The sequence below is a fragment of the Orcinus orca genome, chromosome X (genome assembly GCF_937001465.1).
Source record: "Orcinus orca chromosome X, mOrcOrc1.1, whole genome shotgun sequence".
Taxonomy (NCBI): Eukaryota; Metazoa; Chordata; class Mammalia; order Artiodactyla; family Delphinidae; genus Orcinus; species Orcinus orca.
The window spans coordinates 127295454-127317505 of NC_064580.1; the positions used below are offsets into that span (position 1 = coordinate 127295454).

The 22052-nt window shown below is 45.3% G+C and overlaps 1 protein-coding gene across 3 annotated transcripts in view; it reads left to right on the plus strand.

Annotated features, from left to right (window-relative positions):
• AFF2 (ALF transcription elongation factor 2) overlaps nucleotides 1-22052 on the plus strand; it is a 499541-nt gene that overhangs the window by 335862 nt on the left and 141627 nt on the right. For 2 of the 3 annotated variants that reach the window (XM_049704394.1, XM_033416854.2), the window contains exons 5-7: nucleotides 5491-5577; nucleotides 10604-10640; nucleotides 10925-10958. In XM_049704394.1, the coding sequence (XP_049560351.1) occupies nucleotides 5491-5577; nucleotides 10604-10640; nucleotides 10925-10958 (158 nt within the window). The remainder of the gene's footprint in view (nucleotides 1-5490; nucleotides 5578-10603; nucleotides 10641-10924; nucleotides 10959-22052) is intronic. The other variant, XM_049704395.1, reaches the window with a different exon arrangement.

Genomic DNA, 22052 nt, shown 5'->3' on the forward strand with positions numbered 1-22052 from the left:
GTCCAGAAGAAGGTGCATGGCTAGGTCCTGCATATGGCCATCCACATCCCATTACATTCAGTGGATGAAGTGGAATTGATTGCATCTGGCAATGGCAAGAAGATGAACAGATTGTCTGAATGAGCACATGCTGAAGCCGCGGGGTCACTGATCTCTGTGCTCCCCAATTCTAAATTAGAATTAGGCTCTTTTTTAGTGGAACCCTGGTTTGGGGGCTGCCAGGACAACGGCAGCCGGTGTGAGCTGGACTTTTTGCGTGTACAGTCCAGGGGCCAATGGAGAAAATTTCCAGATTCCCTGAAACAACGGCCAACACTAAAGAGTCTTGAATAAAGCAGTCATTTATTTATTTGAAGGAATAATGCCAGGGTTTTTACACCACGTCAATGAAATCATAACTTGCTGTTAGAAACTTTTAAAAGATTTAGGCTTTTTTGTTTGTTTTCCTGGTGGATTGCATTTTGCGTTGGGAAGTCCAGTTGATTTTATACTTCTTCCCTATCAGCACTTGCATAGAAATCAGAGATACAAGCTCGGGAGACTGTCTTAAGAGCGTTCCAAACAGAAGAATATTCCTTCAATTAAATGGAACAGGGTTTTGAGACCGCTAGAGAGGTTTGGGAGAAGTGTTAGTGATCAAACCCAGGAAAGTCTATGGTTCCACTGTTGTTGGGCTTCCCAAGAGCGGAGCAAACAGTCAGACAAATTGGGCTGTTAGCCGCCTCACTGTGAGACAGCACGCTCCCTGGCGCCCAGCACTTCCCCACCGTCCCTGAGCACAGGATCAATTTCCTTAGCCAGTTTGGTCAGCCATGTTTGTATGTCATGTAAAAAACCGCACTGCTCCATTTTCAGTTTTGCATCTTCTCATCAATATCACTGACTTTACAGAGATAAAGGATATAATCACATGATTGTGTAAGGCAGTGCAGTTGGTCCACTAGCCCCACCCCTACCCCTGCCTTTCTAGGAATCCCTTTCCCAGTACCCTAGCCAGGGGCTATCCCGCCTTTTAGATATGGGCCACTCGCTGCCTTCTAAAGCCGTAGGCTCTGTGGTTGGAAAGCTCACACAACTGGAAATTCTTTCTTAGTTTGAGCTGAAATTGTTTCCCTAATAACATCTACCCATAGGGCTAGTCCTAACCCCTTGATCCACAAAGCAGGTCCCAAATCTCTTCCGTGTGACAGCCCTTCGGGTATCTGAATGCACCTCTCAGACCTTCCCTCAGCCTCCCTTTTCCATGGACTAAACTTTCCCTGTTCTCTTAAAGGGCATTTATAAATGTTGTGGTAACCGTCCCTTTTAAGAGGTTCCAATGCCCCTGCTGAAATGGGGCATCCAGGTGGCACAGTCTGTTTCAGATGTGGTCTGTCTCATACAATGTACTGTTATATAGCCAACTGTTGCCTTCCACATTCCGGGCATCATGCTTACCTAAACATCACCTGAGCTGACACTGGTCCTTTTGGCTGCCAAATCCCTCAGATTTACTTAGGGGTCAACTAAAATCTTTGGGGTTTTAGCCCATGAGTTACAGCTAAGTCAGGTGGTCTTTTTCTCATTTTGCAATTTCACACTTGGTTTGTAGAATATAATTGCAGTTTTCATTTACCTCTGTTAAAATTCATCTTATTGATTGAATGACATGTTTCTGAAAGCATTTGTTTCCACCAGAGGGCTCAATAAAACATGAGCCGTTATTATTATTATTGACACACAGACACACACATACACACATGTACGTGCACAGACACTGCTCCCCTCGCCTTCACCATGAAGCCTTTCCCAACGCCTCACACAGAGAACTCCTCCCTGACACCTTAGTGTGTCAAGCAGACTGAGCTCTTCACTGGAAGGAACTTGACTTTTTATGCTTTCTGGATCCTGGTGACTGGTACATAATAGTACGAGTTAGTAGAACAAAATGCAGGGAGTCCATCAAAGGGACTTCACCTCTTTGTGCCTGTTTCCTCATCTGTCCAACAAGTATGATGCTAATCCCTGCCTCTTTAGTTTGTGGTACAGAAAGTCCAAGAGTGGGAGCTATGTGCCTGACAGACTGTAATCAGTTGGTAAATCTTGATATTATTCTTATTAATAATATGATAATTCACACATAGAAACTTTAGAAACTAATGATAATATCTCATATTAGCCAGTTATTACGGACTAGGCACTGGCGACAGGTGATTAAGACAAGGCTTGGGGCAACATACTAGATACTTGAAATAACAGCGAGCTCTGTGTTCGATGAGTATGGGATGCATTTGAGATCAGCAGAGTCTGGAATTCAGACTGTGTTCTGCCCCTCAGCGCGTGGGGCACCCCATTTCTGTTTCTAAGTTGGGCCAAGCAGGGCTGCCCACAAGTTCTTTGGCTTTGCACAAGTCCTAGTCCTGGAGGATATGCTTGGAAAAGAAGCTGGTGGAAAAGGGCCTTTTCTGATTTTTCTGGGTTTGACTAGGGAGTCTTCAGATCACAGGAGTGTAAGCATCTGCCCCATTGTCAGAAATTGCGTCGAATGCTCTATTGCTTGTGAAATACTGAGAAATAGAACAGCATTGCTTACTCGGTCCTTTCTCCACAAAACACATTAGTTAGCCTCACGAAGGGGAGACACATCTAGTGTCGTGGAAAGAGTGTGCACCATGGACCCAATCCCCAGCGATCGCTTACGGCCAGTGTGAGGCCCTGCCTCTTGCAGCCTCCACTACATCGACTGCCCAGTGCGGGGATGAATCCCTGCTTTGTCTCTCTCGGGGAGGATCAAAGGAGCCCAGAGATGAAGGAGTTTCAGACCAGTATCGTGTGCGTGTGTGTGTGTGTGTGTGTGCGTGTGTGTGTGTGTGTGTGTGATTTGGGGGGTTAGCGGAGCAGTGATGCTTGTGTTGAGTACAGGTGTTCAGGCCTGGAGCCTGTTGCCGAAGTCTTGGCAACACTTTGGAGCAGGTGCTCATCTCCACCTGAAGAACAGGACGAGGATTAGTACAGGTGGATCAGGGTGTGTGCGCGTTCTTATCTTGGGAGTGGCAAGAACATAAAAGCAGGTTAATATCTTTCAAGTGTGAGTGAAAAGAATAACAGTGAAACATCTGCTGCGAGCTTCGCGCACGTTCCAGGTCTAACTCATTTTGAGAAGTGGAAGAGCTTGCACCCAGGTTCTTTGCTGAAGACGGTCTTGCAGGAAATTATCTTCCTTTCGGCTGCCCCCTCCCTATCTTAATCAAAAGCATTGGTGGTGCCGCGGAGCCACCTTGCTGCTTCATGAAATCTCACGTTCTCAAATACAGAGACTCAGCTGTCATTGAAAATGTGACAGTGTACGTATCAATAGCTTCGTGTGGATGGGCCAGCGGGGCAGCGCACTCCGACAGTAACTCAAGATCATCCCATTCTGCCGCCCAATAAATACAGCAGACCTGGGGGAGAAGGTACACTTTCGAGAAGCGATTCATCCATCCAGATGTCTGAAACACCTTTGAATAAACCCAGAGGCACACCTCGAAAAGCCAGTGATGGAAAGGGATGGATAACGAAGCCTCTCATTGGTCGAGGCATGCTCCATGGTTGCTGCAGAGACAGTACGCCTGTCCCAGACTGGGCCTTACTGCCCTTTGGTTGACTCTGGCTCAGTAGGAACCTGTGTCTTTTAAATCAGTGGTCCCCAACCTTTTTGGCACCAGGGACCGGTTTTGTGGAAGACAATTTTTCCACGGATGGGATGTGGGGGATGGTTCAGGTGATACTGCGAGCGATGGAGAGCGACAGATGAAGCTTCGCTCACTCACCCGCCGCTCCCCTCCTGCTGGGCGGCCCGATTCCTAACAGGCCACGGACCAGCACCGGTCTGCGGGCCAGGGGTTGGAGACTGTGGTTTTAAATGATGGGACTAATATTGGAGGAGACCAGCCTTACTCAGGAAAAACCATATAAAATTTAAAAGAAATCATTGAGTATTTTAAGACACAGAGTATCTGGAAATTCAGCTTTAGACTGTTGTCGCGTAGAGTTACATTGGGCCAGTTTTGATGAATACATAAGTAGCATTTGTCACGAACGTTATCAACTGCATACAAATGCACAACTCGAAAACACTTGGAAATAGTCTATCTCTTAAGTAGGTTAAGCATCCCCTCTAAATCTTGTATGCATTTTTAATGTACTTACAGCCTCTTTTTAAATAGCGCCAGGTAGAATAATCTGTGTCAGGGCTCCTCTGAACCGTACTTACAAATTCTGCTGCAGCAGTGCCACTGTGAATGAATCTGTGAAGTATCTCATTGCATTACAGCTCTGCATACATCAAAGACTCTTTCTGAACTGGATAATTATAGAAGGGGAAAAAAACATGTTTTAGTGCTACCTGAGAGTTATTAATATTACCTTTGAAATGACTAATTATGTTACCCATAAAGACTGGGGGAAAGTGTTATGTAACTGGCTCATTAAGAAGGCCTTTCATAAACTTTGATCCCCTCCACCCCACCCTCCAAGCTCTCCTTCATTTCCATCATTACATTGATTTTTAGGTTTAATGTTTATATACCAAAATGTTTGATGAATCCAGCACAGGCTGGGATGTTGAGCATGTGATTTAATTATCCTCACTCTTCAGGTAAAGCACATTGGCCACGAGCCCTGAGACTCAAGCAAGATTTGAACAGCACCTCTTTTCAAAAGGAGCGTTTGAAAGAACTGAGAAGGTGCCCCCGCTGGTAGCAGAGAGTGGGCACCAGAGGGGCTTTTCCAACGTTAAGACTTGAACTCACAAACACACTGTGTCAGTAGCGCAGCTGCAATCTTGTCACTAACTGTTAGGCTACATCAAGAGAAATGACTATCAGAGCATCCAGAACGAGGGTGGTGATGGTGCCACCCTCCCCTGAGCTGGCAGGTCACACCAGAAACAGGATACCACGAGTTACAGGAGCCCCAGGCAATGCGGAGTCCCTCCTGGGAGCACCTGAGATAGTTGACAGAACGCAGAACTCAAGCATTAGAAGAAAAGTAGAAGGTTCTTGATCAATGAATGAACAAGCCACCAATGTGTCCGCCTGGTGAAAAGACAGCACCAGGGGATATGGCTGCTGTCTCCCAACAGCTTCTCAGGCAAAAGAAGAGGTGATGATTTCTGTGCGGCTTCAAAGTACGATCCAGAGGTAGAAACTCCCGGGAGACAGGCTTTTAGCTCCCAGCCAGGAAGAATAGTGTGATCAGGCTGTCTCAACACGGGACAGGCTGCTTTGAGCGGTAGTGAGCTCACCGTCACTGGCAATGTGCAATTGGATGTGGGGTGGCCCTTTGTCTCGCAGATAGGCTTCAAGCACCAGTGTGGAGCAGGGGAATGGACCGAATGTTCCCCTGAAAAAAAGTAGGCCAATTAAGTCAGTAAGTATTTAGAAAGGGCCTCTACCATGTTTAGTGCCAAGAAGGTGTTTCATTTTTCGAAGTGCTCGCAAATAAAGTTGCTTTGTTTTTCCTCATCAGGAGATGACCCATCCCTGGCCTACTCCTCTCACTGCCATGCATACTTCTGGAAACTCTGAGCAGAGCACATTTTCCATCCCAGGACAGGTCAGTTATCTTCCTTGCTCCATTTTCCTTGATCTGATGTCAGTTATACCAGCCTTCCCGTTGGATTCTTAAAAATAGAAATGGCCTTGGTGTTCTAAGCTCCATAAAATGTAGACTCTCTCGTGTCCTTCGGGATGTTAACACAAATAGGAGTTTATTGAAAGAGCATCTTTAAGAGAATGTCCACCAGACGCTGGCATGCGAATCCTAATGCCTAGAGCACCGCCACTGGCCGAGCTACTGTGCCCAGAGCTCGTGGATTGGAGAGAGGAGTGAACTCATCTCTTAAGAAAGACCCAGTAGATGGTGGAACAACATCCAAGATTGTTTTTAATTTAAAAACCCTGTACTCTTCAGTCTAATGGATCAGTTTTCACTTTTGTGTATCACTTGTAGTCCTCGTTCACAAGCAGGCAGATCTTCACACACCAACACACCATATTGACAGAACTTTTTCTCCTACAGTTCTAGTCAAATGTTTCATATAATTTTTTTCCTCACTTGCTCTCAGTAAGAATTTTTTCTCACCATCAGCTTTTAAAATGCCTGAGTAAACATGGATTTTCTAATAACACACTTTAAAAGAAAAAAAATAATGTCTTCCTTCTTTTCTTCCTCCTTCCATCCAATTAACCATCCATCCACCCATTCATCCACCCATCCATTCATCCACCCATCCATTCATCCACCCATCCATCCATCCACCCATCCATCCACCCATCCATCCATCCATCCACCCATCCATCCACCCATTCATCCACCCATCCATCCATTCATCCACCCATCCATCCATTCATCCACCCATCCACCCATTCATCCACCCATCCACCCATCCATCCACCCATCCATCCACCCATCCATCCACCCATCCATCCACCCATCCATCCACCCAACCATCCACCCATTCATCCACCCATCCACCCATTCATCCACCCATCCATCCACCAGTTCATCCACCCATCCATTCATCCATCCCCCCATTCATCCACCCACCCATCCATTCATCCACCCATCCATCCATCCATCCATCCACCCACCCACCCATCCATCCACCCATTCATCCACCCATCCATCCACCCGTCCATCCACCCATTCATCCACCCATCCATCCATTCATCCACCCATCCATCCACCCATTCATCCACCCATCCACCCATTCATCCATCCATCCATTCATCCACCCATCCATCCACCCATCCATCCACCCATTCATCCACCCATCCATCCATTCATCCACCTGTCCATCCATTCATCCACCCGTCCATCCATCCGTCCACCCATCCATCCACCCATCCATCCACCCAACCATCCACCCATTCATCCACCCATCCATTCATCCATCCACCCATTTGTCCACCCATCCGTCCATTCATCCACCCATCCATCCACCCATTCATCCACCCATCCATCCACCCAATCATCCACCCATTCATCCACCCATCCATCCATCCATCCACCCATCCATCCACCCATCCATCCACCCATCCATCCATCCATCCACCCATCCATCCACCCATCCATCCACCCATCCATCCACCTACCTATCCATCCATCCATCCACCCATCCACCCGTCCATCCACCCATTCATCCACCCATCCATCTATTCATCCACCCATCCATCCATCCATCCACCCACCCACCCATCCATCCTTCCATCCATCCATCCATCCATCCACCCATTCGTCCATTTATTCAAAAACTACTTTCTGAGGACATATGATAGTCTTAAAATTAGGGATGAAGAAAAACACAAAACGACAGAACAATGTAGCACATGTCTTCATAGAGAATAAAAGGCCCAAGAAGGATCTAACACTCCCTGGGGGCATTGACGAAGTGCTCAGAGGTGGCAGCATCTGGAGGCTGCTTACAACTTTGACAGGTGGAGAAGGGCCCCAAAGAAGAGCACTCCATGCAGAACAGGGTGGCAAAGGCACTCAAAGGGATATGATGGGATGTAGACTATTACGGTCTCGAGTGACTGCATCCTGGTTTGTGTGATGGGGAGCAGAGAGACACAAACCTCAAGCAAATAAGTGCATCTATGGGAAAGGCCTTGAACGCCAGCCTAGGAGTTTGGACTTTATTTGTAAGAGAAACCCAATCACATCTTTTAGTTTTCAGAGTCATCGTTTTGAGAGTAACACTGGCCTACACTGTGTTTAATTGTCCCCTCCCACCTTTGAAAGGGGTCGGAACCATGAGCTGCCACCCCCTCTGTCCCTGCCCTGGGCTGTGTCATGCCTTCCTGGAGCCCCGCTCTCCCCGTCAGACATCCCTGGGCTTGGTATCCTTCTCCCTGGCATCTCAGCCAGGGGATCAATTCATCTCTTTCGGGCACTGAATCCAGCACTTGTACAGCGATTGCAGTGTTTTTAACTGAGTTCTCCAATTTTGGAGATAATTCGTGCAAGTCGCAATTTTGACATTTGCAAGTGTTTACAGTAGACCAGGTTGTTGAAATGGGCTTTTGTAGTAAGTGCACAATTTGGAATCAGGCCTGATTTGCATTTTCTGCCAATTATCTGTGCTACCATGAGCCACGTGATAAAGGTAGAAGCAAGTGGGATAAAATGGTGAAACCAGGAGGGCCACCCACCCACTCTTTAGTTTCGCTTGATTCCTGCCAAAATGTTGGCTTAAAAGAAAAGTACATTTTAAATAACAATAATATTAACAGTGCATATAATGCTTCCATGTGCCTCGCCAGGTTCTAAGCACTTAATATATAGTAAATAATTGAATCCTCACTACCACTCCAAGGGGTCGGTAATTTGACTATCCCTAATTTCCAGAGGAGGAAACTAAGGTGCAGAGTCAAGTAATATGCTCAGACTCACTCAGCTAATAAACGAGTGAACCAGTCTTCAGATCCAGGTGTTCTGGTGATGTTTTGTCACACCGATTTGCAGATGCTCCAGTTCAAATTCCATCTTCCAAAACGTGGGTGTCTCCAGCAAACACATGTACCTGGGGCGCTGGCCCTTTCCTCAGTGCTTGCACCAGGACTAGGTGACACCACCCTCTCAGAAAGCATCCGTTTCTTCCATTCACGACAGAGCTTGCATGGCGGAAAGGGTCAGCACCCCAGGTATACAAGCCCAAACTTGCCCTATACAATTGTAATGAAATCTCTTTAAAAAAAATAACAAGTAGAAATATTGGTATGTCATTAAGGACCTGCAAATGGTTAACTTCTCATTTATTTGGCACTCGAGGAAATGAGGTAATCTGGGTAATTGAAATTCTTGGATAACCAAAGGTTATCCTTCCGTAGGAATCACGTAATAGGAATCATTTTGAAATGTAATTAATATTTTCCTGACTTCCTATAAAAATTATCCTGAACATGCTTTAGCCTTTCTTGATCACTTAGACATTATTGTGAGCATCAGTTACTGTAGAGTGCTGTAATATTATACTATGCTGTAATTGTGTCCTCGGGAGCTATTGAGATAGCTAGGAATGCTTGCCTCTATATTGAATGGCATAGACTCTTGTGATTCTTAAGTTCTGACTTTGCTGTGTCATTTTCTTTGGCCCCCTGTGCTGTCGGTTTTCACGTCTCAATTTTCCTAGTGGCTGTGCCTCTAGAAGTGTTTCCCCTGTCTCACCATCTATGATTTGCCAACGGGTGGGAATCAAATGGCCAAGCTTGTTAGGGTCTAATGTCCAAAGTCAGTTGTCTAGCAGCGAGGGGAAGAAGGCTTTGAGCAGCAAACTACGTGGGCTTGCTGGCAGCCCTTTAGTTGAGAGGCCTTTTCCATCTCTTGTGGGGTTTATGGTCGTCTTCTGGAGTAGTAATCATGCCAGAAGAGAAGTCTCTTGGGCAACAGAACCATGCTAAATCGATTGGAAAGTTCACTTCTGATTCAAACACAGCATCACTGTTCTTGCGTATTTCTCTTAAAGGTAAATTATGCTGTGATGTTATTTTTATTCCATAGGGTGGCAAGATTAGCCTTAAAGAGTAGATTACTTGCAGCACATTGATATAACATTCTTCTTTTTAAAATGTTTTTGTTGAAGTGTAGTTGATTTACAATGTTGTGTTAGTTTCAGGTGTATAGCAAAGTGATTCAGTTATACATACGTGTTTGTGTGTGTATGTGTGTGTGTGTGTGTGTGTGTGTGTGTGTGTATATATATATATATATATATATATATATATATGTTCTTGATATAATGAATTCTTGTATTTGCTTGAATTCATTGTCTCCAGTTTTGGAACACTTGCTTTGCCTTTGAAATTCTCTCCTCCATCTGCGAGGAGCTGTGCATGCCCTGTACGTCAAGGCAGAGCTTCTGCCTACAAGTTGTGTCAGGATCCACACAGGTGTCCACGCTCCCAGAGAGGCTGATGTGTGCAAATCCGGATTTCTCAAAACACTGAATGGATGGTGTTGAGGGTGACTTTCCAATAAAATTTAAATCCCTTTAGATAATTCGTTCCACTTGCATAGTTCAAATTGCTTGCTGTACTTCACCAAATTTGTGATGAAGTTTTAAGAACATGTCTCTTGTGAAAATAAGATACATCTATTGCATATGTGTCACCGTCAAGGTAGAAAATTGGAGTTGTTTCTATAAAATAGAACAACTGAGCAAATCTATTAATTACAGTGTTATTCACACTTCTACAAAAATCACAATCACTTGTTTGTTTGAACTGAGTCCCCTTTACTTCCACAGAGGTGTCATTGCCTAGCTGAGTGACGAATTATACACTTGAATCTCACACATATGGGTCATTTGTTCCCATGTCGCACACATTTCCAGAGAGATACCAGTCTTATGTGTAATTCTGATAAAACGGCAGTTATGGCCGTGTTGTAGCTGGTTTGGCTGGCAAACGTTTATCCTTCAAATAGAGCTGCAGACAGTAGCCTAATTCATGGAATTCTTAACAGTGGTTTCCTATTGGCCAACATTAGTCAAGTTATATCTTCAGCGTTAACAAATAGACCTTTTGCTGCTCTTGTATCATTTAACTAACGTTTGTATTGTATGTGTTCTTCCTTATAGGAATCCCAGCATCTGACCCCAGGATTCGCCTTACAAAGTAGGTGTTTTGAAAAAATCCTTCTTGATCCAAGCATCTCCTCTCCTCCCTCACTTCCTTCTCCTTCCTACCTCACATCATGAAAACATGGAATAACAACAATAATAAGAAGTCACATTGTGACGCATCCAATTGGTTTCTTTTTTCTCCCATCTGTTATTCATGGCAGGATTCTGTGAAAGAGTATAACTGGAAGGGCTGCATGTTCAAGACCAATTTCATTCAGAATGGTCATTTGACAGTAGGAAACATGGATGGTAAATGTCTGTGCGTTTTCTTTTCAGAGTGGAGCGACCCGACCGGCAGAGCTTCTACAAAGTGAGTACCGTTCAAGTCGTAAGTACTCAGGTTTCTGAAACACGCTTCTTCGGGGGCATTTCGCAAGTAAAAGGTGCTTCAGTGCCGAGCGAATCTTGTTGTCTCTCCTGCTCCTTGAAAACAGGAACCTTGCCTCATGATAACATGGGGTGTGGTTAGAGGGGAGAATGAGATTTCCCACGATAGGCAAGTAACAGTCAAAATGAACGAATCATCACTAGGCTCTCTAATGGTGTAGAAGATGCAGGCTGGGTCGATACCTGGGACACCAAAACAACTGTGACTCTGGAGTAGCTGTTGGCGCGTTGTGTAACTTCAGCCGCAGACATCGTTATATGTAATATTCAACCACCACCGATTAGGATGGAGAAAGGACCCGCCTGAGCAGCCATGCTCGGACGTGAGAGGTTGGGTGGATTTGCTCTGGCCGGCCAGCCCGGGACCTTGCTGTTTGCAGGTCATCTGGTGACTGTATATTAAAGATAAGGGCAGCCAGGAAGAGGTGGAATAAGTGATGACGTGACGCTAGGTTGAAGTTCAGAAGCCAGGGCCCTGCAATTCACTCCTCACTCTCTTCCTTTTTTATTAATGTTCACTGAAGGAGGGGTATGGAGAAACCAATTTCCTCAGATTAACCGTTGTAGATTTTGTAATAGCCATTTGTCCAAGAGAGTATCAAGGGAGTAGTTCTCTCACAACTTCTTTCATTCTTAATAATAGAAAATGGAAGCTGACTTTTCTGTGTGAGTAATAGTCACATACTTGAAATTTTTCAAAATGAAATAACTTATGACATTCAAGTGGCCTAATGGCACGCTTGAAGTGAATTGCTCACCTTTTGGTATTTCCACATTCTTGGTTCTGTTTAGTGGCAAAGCCCCCAGAGCCCTGACCCCATCACCAGACCTCTTATTTGGTTTTCTGGCCCGATCTGTGCCTTCTAATTCACGGTTCCATTTCAACAGCCGAGAATCCTCCATTTAAAGAATCGAGGGGAAAAAAGAGACAAGAGGAAAGTAAAACTATAACCTTGATTTAAGGACCAAATGATATGGAAACGTGGAAGTCAAAATCATCTTTGATATTGTTCGTTTCAGCTTTTCCAGGAATCATTTTGAATTGCCCTCCCCCTTGCTATCCTAGTAAACAATAGACCTTATGCTCCTTACCTCCACTCCTGACTTACCACTCTTATTACAAAGCCAGTAAACTTCACACACACACACACACACACACACACACACACACACACAGTTGAGCATTCAGGAAATCAGTGCAGGTTTCCAACTATGAAAACACATACAAATATTTTTCCATTGTAAAACGGTCCCATTCCTAAAGCAAGAGTATATAGACCATAAAATGCAATATTTCAATAGTTTGTAACTAACGGAAATAAACTTGTCGATTGTGGTTTATAGCTAGAGGCTGCATTTCCAGAGAACAGCACTTCATAGCACAGGGTATACAGTGCATTCCGTAGGACTGAGGTTCTCTATAGGAGGCACCCATGAAACCGGAAGACACTGAGTCTGTTTTATGAGTGAACTGCTCTCTTTTTAGCTGCCTGACCCGAAGGCCAGGCATTGTTCATCAGACTTCGGCTGGAATAAATTCCCTTCTTGGGTAGGGTATAGGTTTAACACAGGGCAGGTCAGAGTTATAATGATTATTTTTACTTTTAGCTTCCAAATTATTATCAGCTTAGCCGTTCCAGTCATTCTCGCGTATTTCACTCCGGTGTGCTTTTTAAGTCAGCTTCTAGGATTTTCCGTGTGGCAGGGCAATCCTCTAGGCAACTAAGAGCATCCTGAGTGTAGAGACTGCTGGTGGCTGGAGCTTGGTGGGAAGCAGCCCCAGGTCAGCCCTGCTGCAGCAGAGACGCCCTCCCAACGCTTGTGGATGTCCTGGGCAAGCTCCTAACCCTCACCGCAGTAGAGACACGGGAGTCTTGTAGATCAGAGTCCCTTCGTTGCTGGGCCACTTTACTTGTTTGCCTCATCTTGGCCTCGTTTCCCTGGATAACAAAATGCAGCTCTTCCATGAGGGCCTGGATTGTTTATAAGGACTGCACGGCCAGGCACCAGGTCTGAAAAACACTGGTGCAGGAGTCCCTGAGTGCAAGCTGGGAACCAGGCTCTGTCTGTGCTCCTGGCTCAGCAGGATCACCGACCTTTGCAGAACGGGAGCTTTTCTCGCTCAGCATATGCTCCATTGACACGCAGTGCTTTTTATGGGGTGTCCCTCTAAATGGTGACATCCTACCTGCTCCAGCTGACTGCCCAGGAGGCCAGAGCGTGGGACTGCAGGAATTTCAAGATCTGGGCTCGAGCCTCTGCTCCAGGACAGTGATGGTACTGGGGGAAAGCACTGACCTAGGATTCAGAGGGTGTGAGTTTAAATCATGGGGGAATTTATTTTTATTTCAGAGTATAGAGTTAGAGTCGCTTGAGGGAAATGAAGCAAAGTAATGAGCAGATTGTATATGCATACAGGTATATATGCAAACACTGGTCACAATTCAAATGTAAACAGCTATACTCTTTAGTAATTAAACTCAAGGTCAAAGTGCATTTGACTTTAACCCTTAATAATTTCTGGAGGAAAGAAGACCTGGCACGTGTTGTTTCCCTCAGCCTGCATGAGTCTGAGTTGTATTATAGTCTCGGAACAGGCCTCACCCAGGTCTTCTAAATCCAATGGAGTTTCAAGCCTCCTTCAAAAAAGGTCTCTCTCCCCAAAAAGAGAGTGGGGCATGGGCTGTCGAAGGTCAGATTGTATTTCTCCTGCTGTGCGGTTGTGTATTTGTACAGTAATATCACGTTCGTTCTGCCCCTAAAGCACCCATTTATTTCAATTGGAAGATTCAGGGATTGAATGGACACCCCAGACATTGGGTTACCTTCTAGTTTCTTCATGAAGCCATTAAGGAACAATGGAGGAGAAAACAGAAACTAAATCCAAAGAACTTGGATTTTCCTCATTGGGTCGGATGGCTTCATCTAGCTGGTTATGACATCTTGTCAATTACTTGTCAATACAGTGGCTTTATTGTTGGTCTTTTATGAGCTGTCCTGAATAGGAACAGATCAGATGCTTCCTGAGGAGCATTTCCAGACAGCAACCATGAGCTCAAAGGTTTCTGTCGAGTCAGTTCTTGACTTTAGCTAGTTTTGTGAGGACAGTTGAGAAAGTGGCAGTTCCTTTGTCATCCTCGGCTGTTGGCATTTAGACTCTGTCCGGCTGGAAATCATCCAGACCCCCTTTTAATCAAGTAGCTCCTGTGTTTTAGGGCGTGCTGTTGAAAATTCCGGGATAATTTCCATAAAAGCTCAACATAAAGGCAGATGTGGCCATAGGCTGTTCTTTCCTTGCCATAATACCAGTTCCTCCACTTCCGGTATTAGGTACGGGTCTGAAAACATCACAGCCATGGACCCAGAGAGTTGACAAAAGGCCTGACAAAGACAGTCTAGCTGTGGCCCGTTTACCTGTGGGTGACAGGTAGGCATGCCACGTGGGCAAATGCTTGAATGTAGCACTAGTTAGGAGGAAAGGACATTATACTCTCACAGGAATGGCGGACACCTGTGACAATAATCTGTGCTGTTGGGTCGTGCGCAAGGCTAGGTGCCAGGTCCCATGCCAGGTGCTCTTATATACATCACCCCGTTATACTTAGCAGCCACCCTGGAGGGGCTCCAAATTATTCCCATTTTACAGATGAGAAAAGCAAAGCTAGAATATTGTCCCTCCTTATGAAGTATACACAGTCCAGTGGGAGGACAAGTTGACTGTTTATCTCGAATGGACGTGTTGGCTATGAGTACACAGAAGGGCCGAGTCAGTTACACTGCTCTTCATGGGGAAGCTTGAATGTACAATGCCCTCTCTTTTCCCACCGGGCTGTCCCTTCTCACGGTATCTGATGGGGTCGGGGCACAACCTTCAAACAGACTTGAAGAACTGAAGTTGATGGGAAGCAGTCCCACAAGAAATTATACCTCTCTGTTTTAGATGATTCAAAACCTGGTCAAAATTGCTTGATTTAACTGAAAGATCATTATCTCTAAACTTGTATTGATGTGGTATGAAGATTTCATTACCACAGGGAATAGAAAGAGTATGAGAATGTTTTCTGGTTTGCTATGACCAGTAACAAGCGTTACACCATTTCTTAGATGAATTTTGAAACAAATTTTTTTACCAGAAAACCCCAAGAAACGAAAAACACATTCATGAAAATCCTGACCATCTTTCTACCAAAATTTTCATCATTGAAAACGTTTGCTTTGAGAATCTGATTTGAGAAGGAACTCCCACCTCCAGCAATTTCACATACTCTTTCCTAAGTAGATGTCTGGTCTGCTACACGCTTTCCGTAGCAAAGTAACTGCGTAACGAGGCAGGGGGAAAAAATGACTGTTATTTTCGTAATCAGATTAATTCTTAATCAGAATACATGATTTGGTACTTGGAACTTAGAAATACTACTAATCGGTTTGAGGCTTACAAAAGCCAAACTAAACTCTTCCAATAAACTGGGAATCTTGGTGACTGTCACTGGTTGCAGCCATTCCGGCTTTCAAACCGAGACGTATGCCAACTCTTGCTTTTAACCTGGCTTGTATGCCCTGCGTCGTAGAGCTTGCCAACTTTTCCTAAGGACTTAATATATTTTTGGAAGTTCTCCACTGCATCAGGGACAGCCACCTGGGAGCAGAGAAAACAAAATTTGGCAGCCTGTTCAAGCTGTGAATTAAAGGTAATTCACAGTTTGAAATGAATCAGCATGAGGTCCTTAAGAAGAGTAATCAGATATCAAGAGGATTTTATTCTGAGGACTGTATATTGGCTAATGTGACAACAAGCAATATTGGCATTTGGAATGTGCGTGTCAAGAAGCACTGAAGCTGCTGGTGCTTGACGGGCACCAAGACTGAAAACTGGGCCTCCTTCGACGGGAGCTTTGGATTTCCACTTTCATTACAAAAGCTGCAAACATAGCGTTTGTGCTCAGGGAGCATAAATCTTGAAAGATCAGGTTCGATTTTTGCGTCTTTGTTCATGGTCCCAAGATTTGTATGTTTCAGCTGGATTATGAGACACGTCTGTAATTAGAAACAAACATCTCTCTCTCTTTCTCTCAGGGAAAAGTCAAGGAGCTCCTCTTTTCTACCCGATTTGCATCCATCTTTATATTCATTCATTCACGATTTCGTTCCTTTCAGCAAAAATGGGTTGAGCCCCTACTGTGTATAAGGCTCTGAGAGAGGCAGGGTGGTACCTCAGGGTGGAACACTGCGCATCCTACCCTCAGGGAACTCACAGGTTACTGAGGATTAGACTTGCACGGGTAACGCCAATACCTCAACTAGCTCATAACTGCGGAGTGCCTGCGGCGTGCCAGGCGCTTGCTTTCTTTACAGGCCCAAAGGAGTCAGCCCTGTTATATTCTGCAGCAGCAGAAACCAAAACTCAGAGATACTGAGCGAGTCACCCAAAGGGCCACAGTAACAAAGCCACAACCGGACAGACTCCAGAGCGCAGGCTGTCAACCCACATTAAAGCCATCCCATGGGCCGTCTGGAGAGGGCCCTCCCAATTTGAATTCAGTTGTCATCTTGCCCTGGTATCCGACCAAAGTAGACTGACCCCAGGGGAGGCCAAAACGGTCCCTTGATCAGGGAAAGGATTGGATCTGAACCTTGTCATTGAGTCAGGCCTCTCACACACAGCACGCGCTGATGGGCGCTGATACGTACTGTAGAGGCAGGCACCGGTCCAGCCTCAGCTCAGGGCCTGCAGCCAGAGGGTGTCACCATGCCTGTAAGATGCTTCCTTTGGTGAGGTGCAAAGATCCAAGCCCGTAAGGGACTTTACCACCACTCAAAGTCCCCTTGAGGGTGATTTCGGTGGCCTGTGATGGGAACAACATCTGTCTCCAGAAATCTCCATTTAGCCATATTAAAGTAAAAAGAAGAGAACTGGTATTTGGGTCTGTTTTTATGACAGGTTTGTCCATTACTTTTCATGCTTACCAATGTGGAAATTGCTTTATATTTATATTTATATTATTGGAATATAAATATTCCAATATATATATTCCAAATATTCCAATATATATTATTTATATTTATATTATTGGAAAGTTGCTTTATTTTATTGCTATATCCTCATGGCAGAATCATTTTTAAAAATTATTCCCAACGTTATCAACCAGTGGCCTTATTTCTAAGTTCTCCTCGAGATTTTGAACAGTAAATGGTACTGAAGCAAATAATGCTGGTGGAAGTTGCTGAAGTTCATAAGCAAGAGACCAAAGTAAAAATAATTCCAGCTGTATAATTGAACATAATGTCTTGATCACACATACACATGCATGCACATCCTCTGTCTCCCAGAATATCAGACCCCCCTCTAATGCATCTGATCTAATGAGATGCACACTCTTTTTTCACTTACTAGATTCTAAAATGCTATGACCAGGGCTACTTTTCATGTGCCCAGCGATCGATAATCTTATAGCACTTTCACACACTGTATTAGCCTCATGTGAGGGCTGCAGCAACCCTGTTAGATAGCCAGGTGCAAAGAAGCCAGGCTTGGGCGGGGTGGGGGAGATATTTACCAAAGTCCCCCAGCTAGGGAGTGGCGGAGCTGGGCCTGGAAGCGAGGACTCTGCACTTCCATCAGGACGTGCTGCCTTGTCCCCATGTCCCCTGGATGGCTGCGGGGTCAGAACTCATCAATCAGAGCCCTGACAAGTCTTCCAGGCCCAGATGAAGAAAATATAGCAGCAGTGCGGAAAGCCTCATAGATCATTCCTAGGAATTAAAAAGAAACAAACACCGCCCCCCCAAAAAAACACCCCACCCAACTGAGCCTGGAGTAGATGAGAAGGAATGTTCACCACGCTTCTGAGCTGTTCATTCTGTTTTCCATCCTATCAAGCATTTCACAGACAGCCAGATACTTTGCCCCAGTTACGTTATTGGGAACGTTCTGTTTAAATGGTCTGCTCTTGATACCTTCTCAGAGCTGCTAAAAGCCCTTCCGTTTTGCTGATGAGTGGGGAGCAGCGTTGGTAGAACACGGCAGATGCTTGCACGATTACAGTAGTAAAGTCAGTTGAAAAGTTTGACAAATGCCTTTCTTTGTGCTTCATCTGTCCACTGTAATACGAGGACCAGAAAAGGAAAAGGTCTCAAAGCTATTTGATTGACATCTTCAAATATGCTGCCTGCACTGGGATGGAGCAGGGTGGGGTTGGAGTATGCCTTCTAAAACCCAAAGGAACAAAATTGTTTTTCTTTGCTACCCTGTGAGGTCTTGGCATCCAAGTACAACCCGTAACACACTACTTGGTCCTTGGCAAAGTTTCCAGGGTGCCTGAGAGAGCGTTGAGGGGGAAGAGGGCTTAGAAGGTCATGATTTACATACAGAGAAACCAGCTTACAGTTCTGCCTCCACCATTGCCTAATTTCAGGAGTGACCTCATTGCTGCATAAGTTGCCCGCTTTTTGAAACTCCCAGATAGATAGCTCAATATTACCACTATGTGGGATATTTCTAGATTTTCAAGAGAAAAATCCAAAAAAGTGCCTAGTGCTTATAGTATCTAGAAATTGTCTAGTATATCTAGAAATTGAGAGGGTCATTCTATATTTCTCCAAAATCATTTTCATACATCACGTAGTACAGACAGAAGGGAAGCAAGCTAACTGCATGTGAACTGTGTGTCTGGGTCCTTACAGTCACCCCTTACAGGGGCCGTCTGTGGGCCAGGCACAGGGGCAGACATTTCACAAGCATCAGCTGTTTCATCCTCATAGCATCTCTGAGGCGGGATGTCCTCATCATCACCAGTCCCAGGATTGTCCTCTCAAAGGCTCAGAGAGGGCACCTGGCAAATACCCCAAACACCCAGGGCTGGAGAGCCAATGCCGTTGATGATGCAGGAACCGGGCCTGCCTGGAGTTCTCTGCGCTGCGCCACTGCTCTGCTCACCTGCCGTCCTCACAACCCCTCTGTAAGATGAAACTGACCTTATGGAGAAGGAAATCGCATCTCAGAGCCTTTCAGTGAGCGGCTCAGGATTACACAGCCAGTTATGGAAGGAGACGGACTTTCACTCTAGGATTCTTGGATGACAAAACTTGAACTTTTCTTTCTGATCCCTTATCTGCCGCACCCCTATAAAATTTCAATTGAACAATTATGAATTAAGTACAGAGACAGATAATACTCTTCTGGTTCGATGACATTTTCCATTTCCACACAGAGCATAGTCTTCATTACATTCAGGCTTGACTCAATTCTGGGAGCCAGGAGAGGGGAGGGACCTCAGCTGCCAGGTGGCTCAAATCCCAGCTCCCTCACTTCCTGCTGTGTGACTTGATGCAGTCACCTGGCGTTTTCTGAGCCTTTGTTTCAACAGATATAACATGGAGAAGCGCTATTGCTCAGACTCTGTCGTGAAATGCGCTGCCATCGGATGGGCTCCTGAATGGGCTTTGACGTCCATCATTCGCATTGTTCTCTCCCCGTGTTAGCAGTGAGGAAAGTCGTGCTCAGATGGCTTAAGCGCGGGCCCCAGGCTCACACAACTCACTGTTGCAAGGCTCAGTTCCGCTTCTCGACTCCTAGTTAAGTGCTCTTTTTGCTAGTATCTGCCATGACTTTCTCACAAGTGTTGTGTCGATGTGGTTTGAATCAAAGGATCAACTCCCAACGCCGAGATCAGTGGACTGAAAGCCAGCCACTAAGGAGGCCACTCCTCTCCTGCTTAGATTAGATGTCCCCAGCATGCTTCTGGACGTTCCACCGTGTTGAGAAGAGTGAGTCCATTCTCCTACCCACCTACCCACCCACAAGGGATCATTATTTGATTCAGTGATAGTTTGAGCATTTGCAGAAGAATTTGAACAGTGAAAAAAAATCAAATATGTCTTACTATCTCACTGTCTTAGAGAAGGGAATTTGGGGGTTAGGTCCACCCTTTATCTTCATGCTTTTGGGGGGGGAGCTGTCTCTCTTATTCTGAGGTTGAAGAGGACCTGAAGCCAGTGACCTGTCTTGACCTTTACAACGGGATTAAAATTCCAGGTTGCTACTGTGGTAACCACACCTTGAAAATTAGATCCTGACACTCACTGAGAAATTTAAAAGTTCACCGCTGCCATGAACTTTGAAGAAACGTTGCTTACAATTTCAGTGACAGCCTCTTGATTAAAATAATCTGCCTTTCTGTCTGCTAGAAAGAGTTTGTGTGCGTGTGTGTGTGTGTGTGTGTGTGTGTGTGTGTGTGTGTGTGTTTTGGGGGGCGGTGCTAAAAGATTATATCTTGATGGATTTTTTAAACATAAAAAAATGGTTGTGGTTTGAAGCAAAGTGGTTTTCTGCATGAAATTTAAATCAACCTCAGCTCAATTTATAGTATTCAGAGAGAGCTGTGATATTCAGGGTGGCAGGAAGCCAAGAGACACAGAAAAGATGTAAAGACACTCAGAGAAGATACTTCTGGGGGTCCTTCCCAGAAAACCTCAGTGACCCATGGTCCAAACGGCAGCCACTTTGAAACCACAGATTGCTGGGCCCAGGGTCTGCGCAGGAGGGAAAATGCAGAGCAGGCACACGACAGGCTTGCAGATCAAGAGAGCAGGCAGTCACTGATTTGCCCAGTGGCATAAAGAGCTGGAAGTCATATTCATGCTCCTAAAGCCAAGGGCAATAGGAACCAAGCAACAGAGGGCATCTCACCTCTGAAAAAGATGAGGGATCGAGGCATTGAAATTCCGGGGATTCTCCATCCTTCCTTCCTTTTGTATTTCTCTCTCAAGATGGCAGTCCATGGTGAGTCTGGCTTTATAATTAGTTGTGAGCTATGCCTGTGGTTCCAGGATTTTTAAAAATTGGATCGGGCTTTTTTTTTTTTTGACATGCTGCAACAGGATTGGAATGTGTGTTTCTTAGGCAACACATTAAAAAATACCTCTGTAACTCTCTGAAAGGAGCAGTTTCACACCAGAAGTGATGATCTCACTCCGAGGAAGCTGGCAGACTCTTTCCCATGCAACAGAGAGCAAATATTAAACCAGTTGGACAATATGAGGTAGTTATAGGAGGGAGGGATGCAGAGCAACAGGAACCCTCCGCCTGCACAGAGGGGCAGCTCTGCCTGAAGACCTGAGGGGAGCTTGCCTCTCATGTCACTTGAGGGTCTCTTCAGTCTGCTTTGGTCAGTCTGTGTGCCGAGGAGACTGGGATAGTGATGACCAAATTGCGATGTTCCTCCAACCCAAGGAATGCTTGGGAAAGCCCAGCAAATACCACCAGTCTTCCACTCCAGAGGGTTCTGGAACCTCAGGTAGCACCTTTGGCTCTACTGACATAATAGGTTCACAAGTCTGTGCGCTCCTTAGGGAGAAGTGTGGTATGGATTCGCCTGTGTTTCCTTAGCAACTAGTACAGGACCCGCTACACAGTAGATAACCAGAAATTGTTATCGAGTGAATGGTACATAGTAAAATAAGGATCCAGAAGGTGTCGGTTATTCTGAATTAATAACATTTTAAAAAGTGTTTATTTTGTTTATTTATTTTGGCTGCATTGGGTCTTCGTTGCTGCGCGCGGGCTTTTCTCTGGTTACGGCGAGCAGGGGCTACTCTTCGTTGTGGTGCACAGGCTTCTCATTGCGGTGGCTTCTCTTCTTGTGGAGCATGGGCTTCAGTAGTTGTGGCTCGCGGGCTCTAGAGCACAGGCTCAGTAGTTGTGGCACATGAGCTTAGTGGCTCCGTGGCATGTGGGATCTTCCCGGACCAGGGTTCGAACCCGTGTCCCCGGCATTGGCAGGCGGATTCTTAACCACTGCGCCACCAGGGAAGCCCAATAATAACATTTTTGAGATCTTTTATTCTTAGATTCCTCAATCCATATTGAAAAGGTAGTATCATGAGAAGAAATAAAAATGCTTGAATGTGTGCACGTGCATGTGTGAGTAGTTTAGTCATGGAAAGCCATGTAATGTAGAGATTGAAGTGGACAGGCTCCAGAGCCATGTTGCCTGGGTTCAAATTCCACCTTCTCCATCTT